Source organism: Gnatocerus cornutus, chromosome 6 (assembly GCF_029298725.1).
Source record: "Gnatocerus cornutus isolate USDA-ARS CGAHR chromosome 6, icGnaCorn1.1, whole genome shotgun sequence".
NCBI lineage: Eukaryota > Metazoa > Arthropoda > Insecta > Coleoptera > Tenebrionidae > Gnatocerus > Gnatocerus cornutus.
Window position 1 is genome coordinate 16,827,908 of NC_142238.1, and position 21,979 is coordinate 16,849,886.

The 21,979-nt window shown below is 37.8% G+C and overlaps 3 protein-coding genes and 1 long non-coding RNA gene across 8 annotated transcripts; 2 read left to right on the top strand and 2 right to left on the bottom strand.

Annotated features, from left to right (window-relative positions):
* Positions 1-65: 65 nt before the first annotated feature.
* Positions 66-1,896, top strand: LOC148173442 (solute carrier family 25 protein Shawn-like). 2 transcript variants are annotated; one of them, XM_088038222.1, is made up of 6 exons: positions 66-326; positions 373-548; positions 593-881; positions 933-1,129; positions 1,174-1,421; positions 1,767-1,896. In XM_088038222.1, the coding sequence occupies exons 1-6, from the start codon at positions 239-241 to the stop codon at positions 1,858-1,860; spliced, it is 1,092 nt and encodes a 363-aa protein (XP_087894348.1). In that variant the 5' UTR covers positions 66-238; the 3' UTR covers positions 1,861-1,896. The 2 variants fall into 2 exon arrangements, with proteins under 2 accessions (XP_087894348.1, XP_087894347.1); XM_088038221.1 differs by lacking the exon at positions 1,767-1,896 and adding an exon at positions 1,479-1,572 and having other exon boundaries at positions 70-326.
* A 13-nt stretch (positions 1,897-1,909) lies between these two features.
* On the bottom strand, positions 1,910-4,357 carry LOC148173443 (synaptic vesicle glycoprotein 2B-like). The gene is made up of 10 exons (XM_088039882.1): positions 4,309-4,357; positions 4,076-4,276; positions 3,869-4,031; positions 3,642-3,820; positions 3,266-3,596; positions 3,074-3,218; positions 2,908-3,022; positions 2,703-2,862; positions 2,524-2,651; positions 1,910-1,984 (listed from the first exon to the last, which is right to left on the bottom strand). The coding sequence occupies exons 1-10, from the start codon at positions 4,355-4,357 to the stop codon at positions 1,929-1,931; spliced, it is 1,527 nt and encodes a 508-aa protein (XP_087896008.1). The 3' UTR covers positions 1,910-1,928.
* A 1,514-nt stretch (positions 4,358-5,871) lies between these two features.
* LOC148173444 (multicopper oxidase 3-like) lies at positions 5,872-21,405 on the top strand. Of its 3 annotated transcripts, none has more exons than XM_088038217.1 (9): positions 5,872-6,034; positions 9,998-10,076; positions 10,176-10,435; positions 10,489-10,699; positions 18,018-18,425; positions 18,487-18,701; positions 20,340-20,532; positions 20,579-20,751; positions 20,798-21,404. In XM_088038217.1, exons 2-9 carry the CDS (start codon positions 10,004-10,006, stop codon positions 21,365-21,367), a joined length of 2,103 nt encoding a protein of 700 aa, XP_087894343.1. In that variant the 5' UTR covers positions 5,872-6,034; positions 9,998-10,003; the 3' UTR covers positions 21,368-21,404. The 3 variants fall into 3 exon arrangements, with proteins under 3 accessions (XP_087894343.1, XP_087894344.1, XP_087894345.1); XM_088038218.1 differs by having other exon boundaries at positions 6,032-6,090; XM_088038219.1 differs by lacking the exon at positions 5,872-6,034 and adding an exon at positions 8,715-8,729 and having other exon boundaries at positions 20,798-21,405.
* On the bottom strand, positions 7,300-8,483 carry LOC148173445 (uncharacterized). 2 transcript variants are annotated; one of them, XR_015770225.1, is made up of 2 exons: positions 8,275-8,483; positions 7,300-8,081 (listed from the first exon to the last, which is right to left on the bottom strand). It is a non-coding gene; the product is annotated as an uncharacterized LOC148173445 (long non-coding RNA). The 2 variants fall into 2 exon arrangements; XR_015770224.1 differs by having other exon boundaries at positions 7,300-8,222.
* Positions 21,406-21,979: the final 574 nt, after the last annotated feature.

Below are 21,979 nucleotides of genomic sequence, written 5' to 3' on the forward strand. Positions count from 1 at the left end.
CATAATTTGGCCCTCTCAAATCCATTTCTGTAGTCAGTTTTTCAGAATCTCAAAGATTTTCCGAGAAAATCAAAAATGAAAATCGATGACGTTTTAAACAAGTCCAGTGGAATTCGCACTCGAGTTATCAAATTCAAATTCTGTCATCTGTCAAAATCACATGGTTCAATGTTATTTACTACTTCATAAACGAGTTTCTTCGTGTTATCAATCCGAAAAGCGATGAAACCCGCATAAAATGGCCTTCGAAGACCCCCAATACCGAATTACCCCGCTCCAACAAGCCGCCGCTTCATGCACCGGGGCGATCCTAACCTCACTTCTCGGTAAGAGTCTTTTTTCGTTTTTCACGTTTTAAAAGTGAATTTGTAGTAACCCCCTTGGATGTGGTTAAAATTCGCCTCCAAGCCCAACAGAAACTGTCCGAGAAAGTTAACAACCGATGTTATTTATACTGCAATGGACTTATGGACCATTTTTGTGGTTGTGGCCCCACTAATGGGCAGAAGTACTGGTTTCAACGGCCGGGGCACTTCAACGGGACTATGGTAGGGAGATTTCACGTTTCCGTGTTGGTAATTTGTGGTTTTAGGACGCTTTTATTAAGATTACGAGGAATGAGGGGCTGTCTTCGTTGTGGAGCGGTTTGGGGCCCACTCTAGTCCTAGCGCTTCCAACTACGATTTTATATTTCGTCACGTACGAGCAGCTGAGGTTAAAATTCAAAGAGATTCATAACAGGGGGGCGAGGACTAAGGAGGTGCAACCGACTTGGATTCCTTTGCTGGCAGGGGCGACGGCTCGAGTCTTTGCTGTTACTGTAGTTTGCCCCTTAGAATTAATTAGGACTAAGATGCAATCCACACATATTTCATACGCAGGTGCGAGGGATCCCCATTCCAATCTCTCCTTTTTTACATGTTTATCTGCAGAAATTAGAGAATCCCTCAAGATCCTGGTGCAACAAAACGGCTACCGGGGGCTCTGGAAGGGCCTCTTCCCCACCCTATGTCGCGACGTCCCTTTCTCCGCCATCTACTGGACGTGTTACGAAAACGCCAAATCCACCTTCGGCTCTGAGGTGCCGAGTCTCGGAGTTAGTTTCTTCTCCGGCGCGTTTGCAGGATCTGTAAGTTCTCCACCTCCATCCAACCCTCTAAATTACCTCCGCAGGTGGCCGCCTTCGTCACGATTCCCTTTGACGTGGTGAAAACGCACCAACAGATCGAAATCGGGGAAAAGACCATTTATACGGATCAACCGCAGAGGACGACGTCCACTCTACAAATTTTTCGGCGGATTTACACCCATAATGGTTACAGGGGGTTGTTTGCGGGATTAGTTCCACGCATTGTGAAAGTCGCCCCCGCGTGTGCTATCATGATTTCGTCGTTTGAATATGGGAAGATTTTTTTTTACAGGTTAGCCAACCCAGAATCTAAGATATTCGACTCGACGTAACGCAATTCATATTTTAGATAAGAATTTTTTAATGAAGTTGGCGTGGCATCGCCTGCTTGATACACGCCGGGAAGTAGGGTAGAGGTGGGTAATAAAGGCAGTAACACATTCCGTTGGAGGAGTTTTAATCACCCACGTGACCATTTTACCTTCTATTTTCCCATAAAGTAGTTAGTAAATCAAGCAGGCGATGACGTAGTGATATGTTGGTGATATTGTATAAAATAAGTTTGTAACAGGCGTGCCAACCTGAGAAACGTCGTTACCTACTTGATTTCTAAGTTTAACTCATCTTTTTTTGACAGATATAATGAGTACATTGTTAACCACGGCGAAACTCTGAACGAAGTAACTGATTTTTATGCTGACGAATATTTTCCTCCTGCCGAACCTAATTAGGTTTAATTTACAATTTAGGGACTTTTATTGTTGTAAATAAATGTAAATATATATTGTTAAAAAAAACTTTATTTCAACGCTTTTTGGTCCGTGTTAGGAAGAAACACAGCGAAAGTGGTGGCTCCTGTAATAAGAAAAATTGTAACTGTCAAAGTTTTTGACTTAAACAGAAATTGACTTAAAAATGATCAAGTGCGAGCGCAGCGAGCACTGATTTTTACCCCAAATTCCGCATTTTTTAAGTTCCGGCTTGATGGACCAAATTATTAGAGCTGTATAGTTTTAAAATATAGTAAAAACAAACCTGCTTGGATACAAATGATCAAATGCGAGCGAAGCGAGTACTGTTTTTTTAAAAAAAAATCTCAAAATCTGACTCGTTGGACCAAATTACATAGTACAACGTGTTTATGATCGGTTCTTTATCAAAGGCGGCTATGAACTATTAATATCATGATTTAAGAAACAACTACAACTGACAAGTGACGTTTTCAACGCCACCCTTGCTGTTATTTTTTTACTTAATTAGCCAAGGTTGGCACCACTGTGACCAAAATCGGTAATAAACAAACCGAATTTCGTCACATTTCATTGCCACGATCGTCTTTTGTACCCCAAATCACGTACCACCATTGCAACATTTAGTAACCAAATCATGCCTACCAATCGCCACGCATCCCAAAGTAGAAAACAACGCAGCACAGCCAATTTGAAGAAGAATCGGAAGAGTCATGTTCCCAAGCACTGATCCGATTCGACCACACATCAGAGCTAAAGACAGCGCTGAGGCTCTGCAACACTTTTTTGTAATTTTAACAATTTTTCGAGAAAACACTTCTTACCGCAGTTGCGTCGGAAACAGATCCACGACGAAGATGATCACCACGTCGATACAAACGCATGCTGATGCTATATAAATGCAGATCAAAACCAAAGCTATGGTGGAGTTGGGGGCGAAGAACACAGAGCCTATTGAAAACGCGCTGACCAAATTAGATATAACTACAAGAGAATTAATTCCATTTATTAATTGACGTGTCGTCTTACTTAGAATTCGTTTTTTCCCAACTTTGTTGACACAGAAAGCCGCAGTGAGGTAGCCGACTACTGTACTAACAGCCACAATCACGGAGTTTACATAAACAGAGGAATTGTCGAAGTTCTAAAAGCAGCGACTTTAGTTAGCGAAATCTGTTGGTACCCCTGTCACCACCATGGAACACTGCACATCGTCATCATAACTCGACGGATTGAGTGCGTTCAGAATCTGACAAAACGACACAGGACCGTCTCGGCCAAATTCGTAATCGTTGATTATCTGGAAGATCTCCGGCAACCACAGGCGAAGAGAGTTGACGCTGAAATACAACCCTGCAGGTGGTGAAACCTTGACCCCAAAACTTACGTCATCATCCAAAAGAGTTGCAACAAACAAACGAGTACTAATTTTGTTCGGTATCTCGATGAGAATAAGGGGGATAGTTGTATCCACGCCTGCTTGACCGTCATTTTCTGCGCGTTGATTTGTTGGTCGTGTTGTAACTTCTTCACCGGAAACTCCTCAAGGGGTTTCCCAGTGTTGCAATGAAACACTTTGGAGAAGATCTTCAGCGCTTCTTCATTCTCACCTTTAGACATTAGGTACTTGGGACTTTCGGGTAAGAGGAAGAAACCCACCCCACTGATAAACGCAGGTAAGGAGCAAATGAACAAGAAGAGATTCCACGCGTGGAAGTCTGAAAATTACCGGTAATTCGCTGGTGGTTACCTGGGGGTTCTACCAAAAACGTTGAAGATATTTAGTTCGATATCTATCCGCAAAATCGCCCACGCCAGAAGTGGTAAGTAAATGTTGCCCAGACTGTAAGTCAAACCGATGATTAGTGGGATTCTTGACCTGTAGTTCGTGGCGTGGAACTCCGACATGTAGGGGGCTAAAGCCATAGCAGGGCCGTTTATCCTACGACAACCCCTCAAAAACTGTCTTTAAAAATCTTGGATTTCTTACACAGCGCCCCCTAGAAACTTCACCGCGATCAACACGGAGACGCTGGGAGCAAAAGTCGCCATAATCACAAAGAGGCAGTCAATGGCGTGCGAAATTATCAAGATTCTTCGACGCCCGAAGATGTCGGTCAGGGACCCCCAAACAAAGCACGTGATGATCATCCCTACAGAACTGTTAAACTTCTTTGGAGGATTAGACACTACAAACCTATGTAAGTGATGGCGTTTAACAGCCCTCTGTCGTTTAGTGACAAGTTTAGATCACACTGAGCTGCAGGGAACACGAAAGACAACGCCGAGACTTCAGCTTGCGAGGCGAAGACTGAGGGGATGGCCACCAAAAATAGGAGGAAGTTGAACAAGCCGAACTTTGTTTGGGTTATTGCGTGTTCGAAATCTACAAGTGGGTTCGAGATTTTGGAGGATTTTTAGTTGGCTTACCCGTTTCCGGTGCGGGGTCTCTTTCATTTTCGGGCTTTTTGTCGGCCATGGCGTCTTTAGGGTCACTTTTTTGTTACTGAGAGGAACATTTTATGTCAATAATGGGTAAATTTAAACACAATGCACGTTTTTGTTGGCACGTTTTGTTTATTTAAGAATTGTTGTTTCGTATCTAAATCTTATTTTAAGTTATTCCATTTATTAGCAGTTTACTTAAGACTGAGCACGCATTTTGACGTTTATTTAAAGTTGGAAATAATTTTTTTTAGATTATAGTAATTCGTAAGACAATATTTAAATCTAGTTGTCTGGGGTGAGCACGTTGTAAAGGCAATTTTTCCTGCAGAGAGTTTTTTTTGGAGGCGCCAAATTTAAAAAGCGGCTCTGTGATTTGTCGCTCAGTTAGTTTGGTTGCAAATGCCCGTCCACCCAAGATCACAAATGTCAAAGGGGCCACTTTCACAGTTATTTTTTCATTGAAAGTTGGAATCTTGATGAATTAGTTTTGGAAATTTCAAGATGACAAGGTTGGCATTATTGTCTCTCCAGAATTCAGTGTTATTTCCGACACATTCAATTGACAGAACTTCCACGATCGTCTTTTGTACCCCAAACCCTTAAATTAACAACATTTGCAACCTGAGCGAATTGCAGGATGAAAATTTTGACATTTGCAACCAAACTAACTGAACGACCAATCACAGAGCCGCAATTCAAATTTGGCGCCTCCAAAAAAATCCTCTGCAAGAAAAATTGACTTTACAACGTGGTCGCCCCAGACAACTAGATTTAAGTATTGTTTTACAAACCGAAAGCCTAATTTACACCCAAGAATCTCCGATTTACACAATGAAAAACAATAATAAATCCTTGCAAAACCGGTCGGCCTTTTCGCGAAAATAAACCGCAATTTCCTGTTCTTCATTTCCTTCGCTTAATAAGGTCGAAAACATTAAGCACGAGATGACGACACCCAGCATTTACCGCTCTTGTGACGCAAGACTTTGATAAACTTTACCTTTTACCTTTTTATTCGATAAAATTGGTTTTTCTGGGAGTCCGCAGCGGGGGAAAACCCGATTACTCATAAGCGAGCATCTCTGAGCGTTTGGGAAGAGGAAAGAACGTAATTGATAGAGACCTGATTTAATCACATGCCATTAAAGTTGATAACACTTATTTCGAAATTAATTTACATGAATTCATTAGCAATTTAATTGTGTGAAAAGGAGAAGCCGGCAATTATCTTAATTTTAATAGTTGCACGTTTATTTAGACACAATTAATTTCTCTTCTTAAATATATTCCTAAACAAACTGTCGGATTCGGTATATCTTAAAACACACACATTACGTGACGACCTTGCTTTCACCACTATAAAATCCAGATAGCAATTTTAACCTAGATTTAATGAAAAGCGGGTTTCGGTGGTCGAAACAACTCAATTTGAATCAAATCGTTTTTGCAAACGCAGAGATAATTGTTTACTCTTCTTAAATGGCACCTCTAATGAACTTGGGTTCTCCCAGGCGATACTCCGGACGTCAAAATCCGGGTACTTTTGCATGTGTACGTGCTCCCCCTTCCATCATTTTAGTAGTATTTCACATGGATATCTCACCAATTTTCTTATCCCAATGGCAGTCAGTTTGAAATTTTGATCCCATAGCATGTGACATAGCACCTCTTTTGTGGTGATTTTGTGACGTGTTTTGACCGAAATTTAGTCGCTCGAAGTGAGGAGAATTTTCTGGTGTGTTTGTTCGTTTGTTTTGTTTCGGGGTGAGTTGAAAAATAATGAAAACAAATGTGGTTCAACATAACTACCTTAATTTGTTCATGCGCGCTATGTTTTTTTACACTGCCGACTTTTGGCGTCATTTTGGAGCAAACTATAGCTCATTTTACGCAGAATTTCACGTAGATTCCAAATAGGTGAGAAATAACTGAGTTATGAGCGATCAAATTTTTGGATATTGGATTTTGAGTTGGATAGCTCAGAAACTACAAAAGATTTTGGGAAACGGTTTTACCATTGGTTTTTTCGGCTTATTTGACTTCAGAATATGTGTTCAAAAGTAGAAAATTCGATAGTTAATTTTTTCGGCAAAAAAATTTTGCGACTCAATCGATGGAAAAGTTTTAAATTTTTCGTTTTTCGACCGTCCCTCGTAAACTACTTGCTCCATCGATCTGAGATTTGGTCAGTTGATAGATCTCGAGCTGTTTTTTCGATCGATATATAATTCAATAACACTTAACACAGTTTTCGCCCCGAAGCAGCGTCTTGAAAATGACCCTTAAAATACTCATTTTATGCAGAATTTCGCGCTGAATCCAAAACCACCCTTGTTTTTCTAGTCAGCCAACAAGTAACTGAATTAGAGTCGTTTAAAATTTTGGGTTGTCGTCAGGAGGCCAAAATTTTGGCGCTCCGGAAACGATTTTGCTCGATATCTCCGGAATTAAGACGAATATCAAGGAACCGTTTTCGGAATCGTTTTTCTCGCAATTTTTTAGCTAAGAAACCGTTTTTAGATTTTATAAAAGTCGAAAGTTGGAGTTTTTCGCGAAAATTCGTGACTAAGATTATGCCGATGTTCTGATATCGATTTCTCGCTTGTTTTTTGGAGTAAACTTGAGTTATTATACATCACTGTACGCAGAATTTTCCGCATATTCCAAATCTAAGATTTAAATTCAGATCCGACAACAAATAACTAAGTTATGGCCGATCAAAGTTTCGGAAAGTTGATTTTCATTTTTCCTCATTTTTCCTAATTTTTAAAGTTAAATATCTCGGAAACTATTTGAGATATTGAGATGCGGTTTGTGCCATTCTTTTTCTCGGCTCATTCTACGTTAGAAAATGTTCTCAAAAGCCCAAAATTCGATAGTCGATTTTTTGCGAAAAAAAAATCCGATTCAAACGATAAAAATTTTTCATTTTTTTTATTTTTAGCCATAGCTTGTGAACTATTTGTCCGATCGATCTCAAATTTGGCCAGTAGATAGATTTCGAGCTCCTCTTTCTATTGATGTAACACAAAGGCATTAAACGTCGTTTTCACCTTGGAAACGGTGATTGAAAATCACCCCAAAATAACTTTTTCAAAACAGTTTTTGGCCAATGCCTTCTTTATTTATTAAGCAAACTCAACAAATTTCGGCTCATTTTATGCAGAATTTAGCGCTGAATCCAAATCCGTAAGAATTTTTAATTTTCGTCAACAAATAACTGAGTTATGGCCGTTTGAATTTTTGGGTAGTCGCCAGAGGGCCAAATTTTTGAACGTTTGAAACCTTCAGTGCCCAATATATCGGAAACTACGACAGATCGAAGGAAACGGTTTTTGACATCTTTTTCCTCGCGATTTTTTAGATAAGAATCCATTTTTACATTTACCAAAAGCCGAAAATTTGATTTTTTTGAAAAAAACATGTCAAACTTCGCTCATTTCTCGCTTATTTTTGCACCAAACTCTCGTTATTGCGGCTCATTTAACGCAGAATTTCGCGCAGAATCCAAATCCGGGCTCAAAATCCACCTCCGACACCAAACAACCGAGGTCATGAACCGACGGCCGTGTAAAAAAACTTAGTGCGCATTTACAAATTTACAATATTCCGGGCCATCTCGCCCATGAGCTCATTTCTTTCGCCGCTGCCTGTTCTAAGCACGTGAACACTTCTTTTGTCACACACTATTAAATCTTGCAGCATTGCAATTGCTCATTATAAAACGGTGAAAGTGGTCGACGGTCTTCCCATGCCTAGAAATTAAAATCTTCCATTCAGTTTAGAAGCGAATTCAAAGATATTTTATTGATGTTACATCACTGCAGGAGTTTACATAGATATTGCCGATTTATAAAATGAATTGATCATTGCCACAAGTTTGCATAGAACACGCACTGAAATGATGCTCGCTCTTCGGAAAAGCGTTGTTTTATTGTTATTACTCACCTGAAGGTACGTCCTTGATTGATCTGATGGATTTGCGTCAGAAATCGACGTCTTAGTCAATATTTTCAAGCTTCTAGTGCGAATTTTTTTTAATATATTATTTATTATGTTATGAATCTGTCATTTGTCAAGCTGGAAAAAAAGAAATAGAAAGAAGAAAATGACGAAAATTGCATCAAACTGGTTATCACCAAGCCAACGCTATTTATTTATGCTGGAACGTCAGTGGAGTTTTTATCATTTTTGCGATATTCCACCTGCAATTATATTCGCAAGTGATGAAACGGTGTTTTTAAGTTCTTATCTCTCTATAAACTTACTTGTATTTGTCCTTGTACATAAATAATTAAGGTAACTGTCTACAAAAAACAATTCAGTTTGAAAGTTATGCTTTGAGTTCCTCCAGTTTCCGTTATCAGAAATCCGAAATTTAAACATGTTCTAAACATGGAGTGGTGAGTTTTTCATTTTTATTAGGGGTAAAATGGGTCGACATTACACTAAAATTTATCTTTTTGATCAAAACTCGAAACTTTTGGCCTCGCGGCGCTTTAAAAATGTCATTTTTAGCGATTGGTGAGGGTTTGTCAAACCAAAATTTGCTACAGAGATTTTGAACGCTTCTAATCCTATTATTTATTGACGTACGTGAAAATGTCGTTCAGTTTTGGATTCTGCGTGAAATTCTGCGTAAAATGAGCACTAATTGTTTAAAATTCCCTCGTAATCAAGAAAGATATCGACAGAATTTGATTTGTAAAAAATATTTTTTTTCGACATTTTTCAAATTTTGCATAGATGTAACATGTGATTTTTATCGTCAAAATTTTTTAATCCGCGATTTTAAAACCGAATTCTTATCTAAAGAGCACGAGAAAAACGATGGTAAAAACCGCATCTTTCCTTCTGCCTCAGTTGCGGAGTTATCGAGCTCTTTTCACAATTCGGAACCAAATTCACCATCCGCAACTTTAAACGCTTCTAATTCGGCCATTTATTGCCGTACAAGAAAATATCTTACAGTTTTAGATTCAGCGTGAAAATCTGCGTAAAACGAGACCAACAATTCAAGATTGTCCCTCAAATAAGCGAGATATCGACATTTATATCCACGCGCATTGGTCCATAACTATGCTAGGTCAGTTTCGCAGCAAAAACCTCGGAAAAACCTCATTATCATCTCGAAACAAAAAAGCCATGAATCGAATTAAGTATTTGTCCTCAGCTAGCTTCTTATTAGCATGGCAATGACGGCCTTGCGTGTGTTTCTATTAGACAGAATTTATTAATAAAAAAGTAATAATACCCTGGGATCATTAAACTTATAATTAGAATGAGCGTTTTGACAATGAATTTTTTTTTGGCGATTTTTTATCATCCGGAAATGGAAAATTCACGACTAAAAGCATGGTAAAGTCTCTTCGGTCAATTTCTCGCTTAGTTTTGAAGCAAATTGTCGTTATTTGGGCTCATTTTACGCAGAATTTCCCGCAGATTCCAAATTAGCATCACGAAGTCATTTATTTTTGACGTGACAATTCACTCTTTAAGTTAAAATAAAAACACAATAAAAATTAAGTAATTTGTGATAATCCTAACTTTATCTCATCATTAAAAAGTGGTACTAATGTTAGTCTAAGCCATTTATGAGATAGCATGCACAAAATGAACGTAAAAATTGTACTAATTATCAATTTTATGTCGCTAATTTTAACATTTTTAGGGAATTATGAGGAAGTTTCTTCTCATCACCATCATAGTCTGGTTTGATCAAAATTTCGCCTACAGTATTATTTACAATGGTGAGTTTTAATAATCGACGTCACTCAAAGATTATATTCTAATCTTCATTGTTTGGCGGTGTTCCCGCAAGGAAAAATTACAAAATCTGTACCTTACAGGTAACGACAACATAACCGACTTGGTGGAGTACGTCCTCCTCAACGGCAGCCACCCCTGCACCCGAAAATGCATGAAGGACGCCGTCCCCATGACCTGCAGATACACTTTTGCAGTAGAATGGTACCACACCCTCAACAAAGCCTGTCACGACTGTCCCTTTACCATCGAGGATTGCTACCGGAGCGACTGCCTCCCAGCTGATGGTAACAGAAGACCCGTCGTCGTGGTCAACCGAAGAATGCCCGGACCTCTAATTGAGGTGTCACCGGAGTTGTTTTTAAACGCAAACGATTTTATTTCCGGTGATTCCAGGTCTGTCTCGGCGACGAAGTCATCATAGATGTGGTCAATCGCTTACCTAGTGAAAGCACGACGATTCACTGGCACGGCCACCACCAGAGAAACAGCCCTTATATGGACGGGGTGCCGTTCGTGACCCAATGCCCCATTCATCCGGGGACGACTTTCCGGTACCACTTTAACGTGCGGAATTCCGGGACGCACTTCTGGCACTCGCACTCCGGTAAGATGGTGAAATTGCACGGGTAATCCAAATAATAAAATTGCGAAAAAAATTGGCCATTTTTAACAATTGTGCATGATGAAACTCGCTTTTATTTAAAACACGTTTTGTTTCAAAATTAACTTAGAAAGTTTGTTTAAAATAAGCTCAATAACAGTTTATTTGATGGATATAAAATTCTCTTTTTCCAAATCTAATTCGGTCGATTTCTCGCTTATTTTCGGAGGAAATTGAAAGTATTTGTGCTCATTTTACGCAGAATCCAAATCTGGGCGACGTTTTCACGTACGTTAATAAATAACTAAATTAAAAGCGTTTAATTTTAAATCAAAATGTTGGCTATCTGGTGAGAACACGCGTGAACTAACAACTTCTGTATTATCCCGCTAGATGGCTATCATGCAAAAAAATTTAAAATTTTCAATGCTCAATATCGTCGAAATTACGACAGATCGAAAAATACGGTTTTTGCCATCGTTTTTCTCGCGATTTTTTGGTTGAGAAGCCGTTCTTGGATTTCTCAAAAGTCGAAAGTTGGAGTTTTTAGCGAAAATTCGTGACTAAAACTATGGCAATGTTCGAATATCGATTTCTCGCTCATTTTTTCGAGTAAACTTGAGTTATTATACATCAGTGTACGCAGAATTTTCCACAGATTCTAAATCTGGGATTGAAATTCAGATTCGACAACAAATAACTGAGGTATGGCCGATCAAAGTTTCGGAAAGTTGATTTTCATTTTTCCTCATTTTTCGTAATTTCTAAAGTTAAATATCTCGGAAACTATTTGAGATATTGAGATGCGGTTTGCGCCATCGTTTTTCTCCCCTCATTTTACGTTAGAAAAAGTGCTTAAAAGTCCAAAATTCGATAGTCAATTTTTCGCGAAAAAAAATTCCGACTCAAACGATGAAAATTTTTCAATTTTTTGATTTTGGGCCATAACTCGTAAACTATTTGTACGATAGGTCTCAAATTTGGCCAGTAGATAGATTTTGAGCTCCTCTTTCGACTGATGTATAATACAAAGGTATTAAACGTCGTTTCCACTTTGAAAACAGTGATTGAAAATCACTTCAAAATGACCTCTTCAAAACAGTTTTTGGCAAATGCCTCGTTTATTTATTATACAAACTTAACAAATTTTGGCTCATTTTGCGCAGAATTTCACGCTGAATCCAAAGCCGTAAGATTTTTTACTTTTTGTCGACCAATTACTGAGTTATGGCCGTTTGAATTTTTGGGTGGTCGCCAGAGAGCCAAATTTTTGAAGGTTCAAAACAATTCGTGCTCGATATCTCGGAAACCATTTCAGATATTGAGATGCGGTTTGCGCCATCGTTTTTCTCGCGATTTTTTACGTAAGAAATCGTTTTTAGATTTTCCAATAGTCGAAAGTTGCAAATTTTCGCAAAAATTCATGACTAAAACTATGGCCAAACTTCTCATATCGATATCTCGCTTGTTTTTTAGAGTAAACTTGAGTTATTATACATCAGTGAACGCAGAATTTTACGCAGATTCCAAATCTAGGATTTAAATTCAGATCCGACAACAAATAACTGAGTTATGGCCGATCACAGTTTCGGATAGTTGATTTTCATTTTTTCTCATTTTTCCTAATTTTCAAAATTAAAAATCTCGGAAACTATTAGAGATATTGAGATGCGATTTGCGCCATCGTTTTTCTCGGTTCATTTTACGTTAGAAAAAGTGCTTAAAAGTCCAAAATTCAATAGTCAATTTTTCGCGAAAAAAAATTCCGACTCAAACGATGAAAATTTTTCAATTTTTTGATTTTGGGCCATAACTCGTAAACTATTTGTACGATAGGTCTCAAATTTGGCCAGTAGATAGATTTTGAGCTCCTCTTTCGACTGATGTATAATACAAAGGTATTAAACGTCGTTTCCACTTTGAAAACAGTGATTGAAAATCACTTCAAAATGACCTCTTCAAAACAGTTTTTGGCAAATGCCTCGTTTATTTATTATACAAACTTAACAAATTTTGGCTCATTTTGCGCAGAATTTCACGCTGAATCCAAAGCCGCAAGATTTTTTACTTTTTATCAACCAATTACTGAGTTATGGCCGTTTGAATTTTTGGGTGGTCGCCAGAGAGCCAAATTTTTGAAGGTTCAAAACAATTCGTGCTCGATATCTCGGAAACCATTTCAGATATTGAGATGCGGTTTGCGCCATCGTTTTTCTCGCGATTTTTTACATAAGAAATCGTTTTTAGATTTTCCAAAAGTCGAAAGTTGCAAATTTTCGCAAAAATTCATTACTAAAACTATGGCCAAAATTCTCATATCGATATCTCGCTTGTTTTTTAGAGTAAACTTGAGTTATTATACATCAGTGAACGCAGAATTTTACGCAGATTCCAAATCTAGGATTTAAATTCAGATCCGACAACAAATAACTGAGTTATGGCCGATCACAGTTTCGGATAGTTGATTTTCATTTTTTCTCATTTTTACTAATTTTCAAAATTAAAAATCTCGGAAACTATTAGAGATATTGAGATGCGATTTGCGCCATCGTTTTTCTCGGTTCATTTTACGTTAGAAAAAGTGCTTAAAAGTCCAAAATTCGATAGTCGATTTTTCGCGAAAAAAAATTACGACTCAAACGATGAAAATTTTTCAATTTTTTGATTTTGGGCCATAACTCGTAAACTATTTGTACGATAGGTCTCAAATTTGGCCAGTAGATAGATTTTGAGCTCCTCTTTTGATTGATGTATAATACAAAGGTATTAAACGTCGTTTCCACCTTGAAAACAGTGATTGAAAATCACTTCAAAATGACCTCTTCAAAACAGTTTTTGGCCAATGCCTCGTTTATTTATTATACAAACTCAACAAATTTCGGCTCATTTTGCGCAGAATTTCACGCTGAATCCAAATCCGGAAGATCTTTTACTTTTTGTCGACCAATTACTGAGTTATGGCCGTTTGAATTTTTGGGTGGTCGCCAGAGAGCCAAATTTTTGAAGGTTCAAAACAATTCGTGCTCGATATCTCGGAAACCATTTCAGATATTGAGATGCGGTTTGCGCCATCGTTTTTCTCGCGATTTTTTACGTAAGAAATCGTTTTTAGATTTTCCAATAGTCGAAAGTTGCAAATTTTCGCAAAAATTCATGACTAAAACTATGGCCAAACTTCTCATATCGATATCTCGCTTGTTTTTTAGAGTAAACTTGAGTTATTATACATCAGTGAACGCAGAATTTTACGCAGATTCCAAATCTAGGATTTAAATTCAGATCCGACAACAAATAACTGAGTTATGGCCGATCACAGTTTCGGATAGTTGATTTTCATTTTTTCTCATTTTTCCTAATTTTCAAAATTAAAAATCTCGGAAACTATTAGAGATATTGAGATGCGATTTGCGCCATCGTTTTTCTCGGTTCATTTTACGTTAGAAAAAGTGCTTAAAAGTCCAAAATTCAATAGTCAATTTTTCGCGAAAAAAAATTCCGACTCAAACGATGAAAATTTTTCAATTTTTTGATTTTGGGCCATAACTCGTAAACTATTTGTACGATAGGTCTCAAATTTGGCCAGTAGATAGATTTTGAGCTCCTCTTTCGATTGATGTATAATACAAAGGTATTAAACGTCGTTTCCACTTTGAAAACAGTGGTTGAAAATCACTTCAAAATGACCTCTTCAAAACAGTTTTTGGCCAATGCCTCGTTTATTTATTATACAAACTCAACAAATTTTGGCTCATTTTGCGCAGAATTTCACGCTGAATCCAAAGCCGCAAGATTTTTTACTTTTTGTCAACCAATTACTGAGTTATGGCCGTTTGAATTTTTGGGTGGTCGCCAGAGAGCCAAATTTTTGAAGGTTTAAAACAATTCGTGCTCGATATCTCGGAAACCATTTCAGATATTGAGATGCGGTTTGCGCCATCGTTTTTCTCGCGATTTTTTACGTAAGAAATCGTTTTTAGATTTTCCAATAGTCGAAAGTTGCAAATTTTCGCAAAAATTCATGACTAAAACTATGGCCAAACTTCTCATATCGATATCTCGCTTGTTTTTTAGAGTAAACTTGAGTTATTATACATCAGTGAACGCAGAATTTTACGCAGATTCCAAATCTAGGATTTAAATTCAGATCCGACAACAAATAACTGAGTTATGGCCGATCACAGTTTCGGATAGTTGATTTTCATTTTTTCTCATTTTTCCTAATTTTCAAAATTAAAAATCTCGGAAACTATTAGAGATATTGAGATGCGATTTGCGCCATCGTTTTTCTCGGTTCATTTTACGTTAGAAAAAGTGCTTAAAAGTCCAAAATTCGATAGTCGATTTTTCGCGAAAAAAAATTCCGACTCAAACGATGAAAATTTTTCAATTTTTTGATTTTGGCCATAACTCGTAAACTATTTGTACGATAGGTCTCAAATTTGGCCAGTAGATAGATTTTGAGCTCCTCTTTTGATTGATGTATAATACAAAGGTATTAAACGTCGTTTCCACCTTGAAAACAGTGATTGAAAATCCTTTCAAAATGACCTCTTCAAAACAGTTTTTGGCCAATGCCTCGTTTATTTATTATACAAACTCAACAAATTTTGGCTCATTTTGCGCAGAATTTCACGCTGAATCCAAAGCCGCAAGATTTTTTACTTTTTGTCAACCAATTACTGAGTTATGGCCGTTTGAATTTTTGGGTGGTCGCCAGAGAGCCAAATTTTTGAAGGTTCAAAACAATTCGTGCTCGATATCTCGGAAACCATTTCAGATATTGAGATGCGGTTTGCGCCATCGTTTTTCTCGCGATTTTTTACATAAGAAATCGTTTTTAGATTTTCCAATAGTCGAAAGTTGCAAATTTTCGCAAAAATTCATGACTAAAACTATGGCCAAACTTCTCATATCGATATCTCGCTTGTTTTTTAGAGTAAACTTGAGTTATTATACATCAGTGAACGCAGAATTTTACGCACATTCCAAATCTAGGATTTAAATTCAGATCCGACAACAAATAACTGAGTTATGGCCGATCACAGTTTCGGATAGTTGATTTTCATTTTTTCTCATTTTTCCTAATTTTCAAAATTAAAAATCTCGGAAACTATTAGAGATATTGAGATGCGATTTGCGCCATCGTTTTTCTCGGTTCATTTTACGTTAGAAAAAGTGCTTAAAAGTCCAAAATTCGATAGTCGATTTTTCGCGAAAAAAAATTCCGACTCAAACGATGAAAATTTTTCAATTTTTTGATTTTGGCCATAACTCGTAAACTATTTGTACGATAGGTCTCAAATTTGGCCAGTAGATAGATTTTGAGCTCCTCTTTTGATTGATGTATAATACAAAGGTATTAAACGTCGTTTCCACCTTGAAAACAGTGATTGAAAATCCTTTCAAAATGACCTCTTCAAAACAGTTTTTGGCCAATGCCTCGTTTATTTATTATACAAACTCAACAAATTTTGGCTCATTTTGCGCAGAATTTCACGCTGAATCCAAAGCCGCAAGATTTTTTACTTTTTGTCAACCAATTACTGAGTTATGGCCGTTTGAATTTTTGGGTTGTCGCCAGAGGGCCAAATTTTTGAAGGTTCAAAACAATTCGTGCTCGATATCTCGGAAACCATTTCAGATATTGAGATGCGGTTTGCGCCATCGTTTTTCTCGCGATTTTTTACATAAGAAATCGTTTTTAGATTTTCCAATAGTCGAAAGTTGCAAATTTTCGCAAAAATTCATGACTAAAACTATGGCCAAACTTCTCATATCGATATCTCGCTTGTTTTTTAGAGTAAACTTGAGTTATTATACATCAGTGAACGCAGAATTTTACGCACATTCCAAATCTAGGATTTAAATTCAGATCCGACAACAAATAACTGAGTTATGGCCGATCACAGTTTCGGATAGTTGATTTTCATTTTTTCTCATTTTTCCTAATTTTCAAAATTAAAAATCTCGGAAACTATTAGAGATATTGAGATGCGATTTGCGCCATCGTTTTTCTCGGTTCATTTTACGTTAGAAAAAGTGCTTAAAAGTCCAAAATTCGATAGTCGATTTTTCGCGAAAAAAAATTCCGACTCAAACGATGAAAATTTTTCAATTTTTTGATTTTGGCCATAACTCGTAAACTATTTCTACGATAGGTCTCAAATTTGGCCAGTAGATAGATTTTGAGCTCCTCTTTCGATTGATGTATAATACAAAGGTATTAAACGTCGTTTCCACCTTGAAAACAGTGATTGAAAATCACTTCAAAATGACCTCTTCAAAACAGTTTTTGGCCAATGCCTCGTTTATTTATTATACAAACTCAACAAATTTTGGCTCATTTTGCGCAGAATTTCACGCTGAATCCAAATCCGCAAGATTTTTTACTTTTTGTCGACCAATTACTGAGTTATGGCCGTTTGAATTTTTGGGTGGTCGCCAGAGAGCCAAATTTTTGAAGGTTCAAAACAATTCGTGCTCGATATCTCGGAAACCATTTCAGATATTGAGATGCGGTTTGCGCCATCGTTTTTCTCGCGATTTTTTACATAAGAAATAGTACTTAGATTTTTCAAAAGTCGAAAGTTGGAGTTTTTCGCGAAAATTCATGACTAAAACTCGCTTATTTTTTAGAGTAAACATGCGTTATTACCTCATCTTACGCAGATTTTCACGTAGATTCCAAAAAAGCCGGATTCGTTAAAATCGGTCACCAAATAACTGAGTTATGAGCGATCAAAGTTTCGAATATGGAATTGTGAGTTGGAAAATTTTCAAAGCTAAATAAAATTACACTAACATTTAAATTTATTTACTTATGATTTAAAAGTGAATAATAAATCGAGTTGCTGGTTGCTTTGGAAGCAAGACATTTCAGATGCGTTTTTTGCCAGTGGTGTAGAAAATACATGGATTGGGGTTAATTTTACCTTGTCAGTTTTTGATTTAAAAATTGGTTTTTCATACTTCATACTCCTGGAATAGTGCAGAACTTTTTTGTACATGCATTTCAAGAACACTCTGTATATTTACATATATTATTAAAATTCCTCCTTCATCAGTCCCAATTTTAAGATGACAAAATTGTTTATTTAAATTTCGTTCTTGGCATATAAATTTTATAAGAGTCGGTAAATCAGTGAAACACAAGATCTGGTATTACATAGTAACAAAACGATTTTTTTTTATACTTTCTGTCATTAAGTCACCCAACTTTTCCGCTTACGTATTAGAAATTATGGCTAATTTTTTTTTCTCATTTTTAAAAACTGAACTAACCGTGATTAGAATCGAACTCAACTCATTCTTTAAATTGAAGCGTTCCAACGGTCGGACGGGGCGTTTGGGCCTTTTATTGTTCGCACCCCTGAAGAAGACAACCCCAATGGCGGCCTCTACGACTACGATTTATCCAGTCATGTGATTACGATCCTCGACTGGACTCAACAAGTTGGGAATGACAAATTTCTGTCGCATATGCAAAACGACGGGGACAACAAACCCGACACAATTCTTGTCAACGGAATGGGGAGATTCAAGCGCTTTGGGGATGAAAACAGCACCGGAGTCTTCACCCCAACTGCCAGATTTACTGTGGAACAGGGATATAAGTACCGATTTCGGTTGATAAACGCGGGATTTTTGAACTGTCCGATTGAACTGTCTATCGACAATCACACGCTGACTGTTATCAGTAGCGATGGGAGTGATTTCAATGCTACAGACGGTAAGTCTTTGGTACGGATGAGGTTGTTAGTGTTACGATGGAATTTCCATTCTTTGTTTAGTGGAGAGTTTGGTGTCGTACGCTGGAGAAAGATTCGACTTTGTGGTAAACGCAAACCGAGCTAAAGACGTGTATTGGATGCACTTCAGGGGGCTGATGGACTGTGACGAACGCTTCACCAAAGCCTATCAAACTGCGGTGTTGGAATACAACAGTGCCAAAGAGTTTTATCCGCGAACTGAGCCGAGTTATGACACTTCTAAGAAAGAAGGCAAAGTGAGTTGGATGGAGCGGGGATTTTATTTCATTTGACTAAATTTGGTTGGAGGAGGATTGTGCTCTTGAGAATTCTCTTTTTCCAAATCTAATTCGGTCGATTTCTCGCTTATTTTTGGAGGAAATTGAAAGTATTTGTGCTCATTTTAAGCGGAATTTCGCGCACAATCCAAAACTGCGCGACTTTTTCACGTACGTTAAAAAATAACTGAATTAAAAGCGTTTAATTTTAAATTAAAAAGTTGGCCATCTGGTGAGAACACGCGTGAACTAACAACTTCGGTATTATCCCGCTAGGTGGCTATCATCCATTTTTTTTTTTAAATTTTCAATGCTCAATATCTTTGAAATTACAACAGATCGAAAAAAACGGTTTTGCTATTGTTTTTTTCGCGATTTTGTGGTTAAGAAACCGTTCTTGGATTATTCAAAAGTCGAAAGTTGGAGTTTTTCGCGAAAATTCGTGACTAAGATTATGCCGATGTTCTGATATCGATTTCTCGCTTGTTTTTTGGAGTAAACTTGAGTTATTATACATCAGTGTGCGCAGAATTTTCCGCAGATTCCAAATCTGGGATTTAAATTCAGATCCGACAACAAATAACTGAGGTATGGCCGATCAAAGTTTCGGAAAGTTGATTTTCATTTTTCGTAATTTTTAAAGTTAAATATCTCGGAAACTATTTGAGATATTGAGATGCGGTTTGCGCCATCGTTTTTCTCCCCTCAATTTACGTTAGAAAAAGTGCTCAAAAGCCCAAAATTCGATAGTCGATTTTTCACGAAAAAAAATTCCGACTCAAACGATGAAAATTTTTCAATTTTTTGATTTTGGGCCATAACTCGTAAACTATTTGTACGATAGATCTCAAATTCGGCCAGTAGATAGATTTTGAGCACCTCTTTTGATTGATGTATAATACAAAGGTCGTTTTCACCTCGAAAATAGTAATTGAAAATCACCCCAAAATGACCTCTTCAAAACAGTTTTTGGCCAATGTCTCGTTTATTAATTAAGCAAACGCAATAAATTTCGGCTCATTTTACGCAGAATGTAGCGCTGAATCCAAAGCCGTAAGAATGTTTAATTTTCGTCAACGAATAACTGAGTTATAGCCGTTTGATTTTTTAGGTTGTCGCCAGAGGGCCAAATTTTTGAAGGTTCGAAACAATTCGTGCTCAATATCTCGGAAACTATTACAGATATTGAGATGCGGTTTGTGCCATCGTTTTCCTCGCAATTTTTTACATAAAAAATAGTTCTTAGATTTTACAATAGTCGAAAGTTGCAGTTTTTCGCGAAAATTCATGGCTAAAACTATGATGTCGATATCTCGCGAGTAAAATGATGTATAATCTTAAAGTATTTGTACTCATTTTACGCAGAATTTCACGCAGATTCCAAAACTGAACGACACTTTCACGTACGCCAATAAATAACCGAATCAGAACCGTTTAAAGTTGCGAATACAGAATTTTTAGTTCCTCCATGCATAAACCTTGATAACTCCGAAACTAAGACAGATAAAAAGTCGCGGTTTTCACCACTGTTTTTCTTGTACTTTTTTTACACAAGAATCCACCGCCGAATTTCACTCATCGGTCTGAGCAAGCAGCAAAAAATTTTTTTTCTTTCAGCAAATGAACCCTCTGAACAAAGGGACGGAAGCCGACAACACCACTTACATCACTTTACCCCAACTCCATTCTTTGGACCAATGGGACGACGCGTTAAAAGACAGAGCCGACTTCCAGTACTACGTGTCGTACGATTTTTATAAAATGAACCACCCAGTATATCACCGCGACGACTCGTACGGCTTTTTCGACGGTAAAAGGCGCGAATTTTTGACTTCTTGTAACGTTTGAGGTTCTAGTGAAGAATCCTCTGCAGCAGGTTTTAACCCCGCAGCTGAATTACATCTCGATGAAGCTGCAATCGTTTCCTTTGCTTCCGCAACGACACCAAATCGAGGAGAGGATGCTGTGCAACGAAACCACAGCTGGAGATTGCGAGAAGGAGTTCTGCGAATGCACACATGTCATCAAAGTGAGTTTGTTCCTCCCAGGGGCTTAAAACGAGTTTTTTTCATCAGATCCCCCTGGACACGGTGGTGGAGATGGTCCTCATCGACAAGGGTTACGCGTACGACGCCAACCACCCCTTTCACCTACACGGACACTCTTTCCGCGTCGTGGCAATGGAGCGTCTAGGGACCCACATCAACGTCTCCGACGTCCACAGGATGGATCTCAACGGAGAAATCCAAAGAAACCTCCAGGACGCGCCTTTGAAGGACACGGTGACTGTCCCGGATGGCGGATTTACGATCATCCGGTTCAAAGCCACGAATCCGGGGTACTGGTTGTTCCACTGCCACATTGAGTTTCACGTTGAAGTTGGGATGGCGTTGGTCTTCAAGATTGGGGAGGATGGGGAGATGCCGCTGGTTCCTCCAGGGTTCCCGACCTGTGGCGATTATGTCCCGAATGTTAACAGTACGGAGTTCAATGAGTGTGGGACGCAGAGCACCTTTGGTAACATCCTGAAGAAGCTGCTTCCGAATGTGTATAGGGACTATTGTCCGACGAGCAGCGCTGCGAGGGTCAAAACGGCGAAGTTGAGCAGTTTGGTGGGTCTAGCAGTGTTGTTCTTCATTTCGTGATATTATAATGTGATATTGATAAGTTATTCTTGTATTTTAAAAATAAAGTTGATAGTTGTAGGAATTATGACTAAATTCGTAAGACTCGGAATCCTGGGCATTATGCATCGACCAACTTGTGACTTATAAGATGGAATTTGGTGGTTTTAATGAATAAATAAATAAAATTAATATTGGGAAAATTTAAATAAAGATTAGCCATCTCGTGAGGAAACGCGTGAACTAACAACTTCGCCATTATTCCGCTAGATGGCTCTCATTCAAAAAATGCGAAAATTGGGTTTCTGAATTAAATTCGGTCGATATCTCGCTTATTTTTGGAGTAAATTTGCGTTATTGGGGTTCATGTTACGCAGAATTTTGCGCAGATTCCAAATTCGGGTATAAAATCAACGTACGGAGACAAATAACTGAGTTATGGCCGTTCAAAGTTTCCAAAACTACGACCGACCGAAAGAAACGGTTTGCCATTGTTTTTCTCGCGACTTTTTGGTTAAGAATGCGTTTTTAATTTAAGTCGAAAATTTTGAAATTGTTGAAGTTTTCGGAGAAAATTGAAAGTATTTGTGCTCATTTTACTCAGAATTTTGCGCTGAATCCAAAACTACCCTT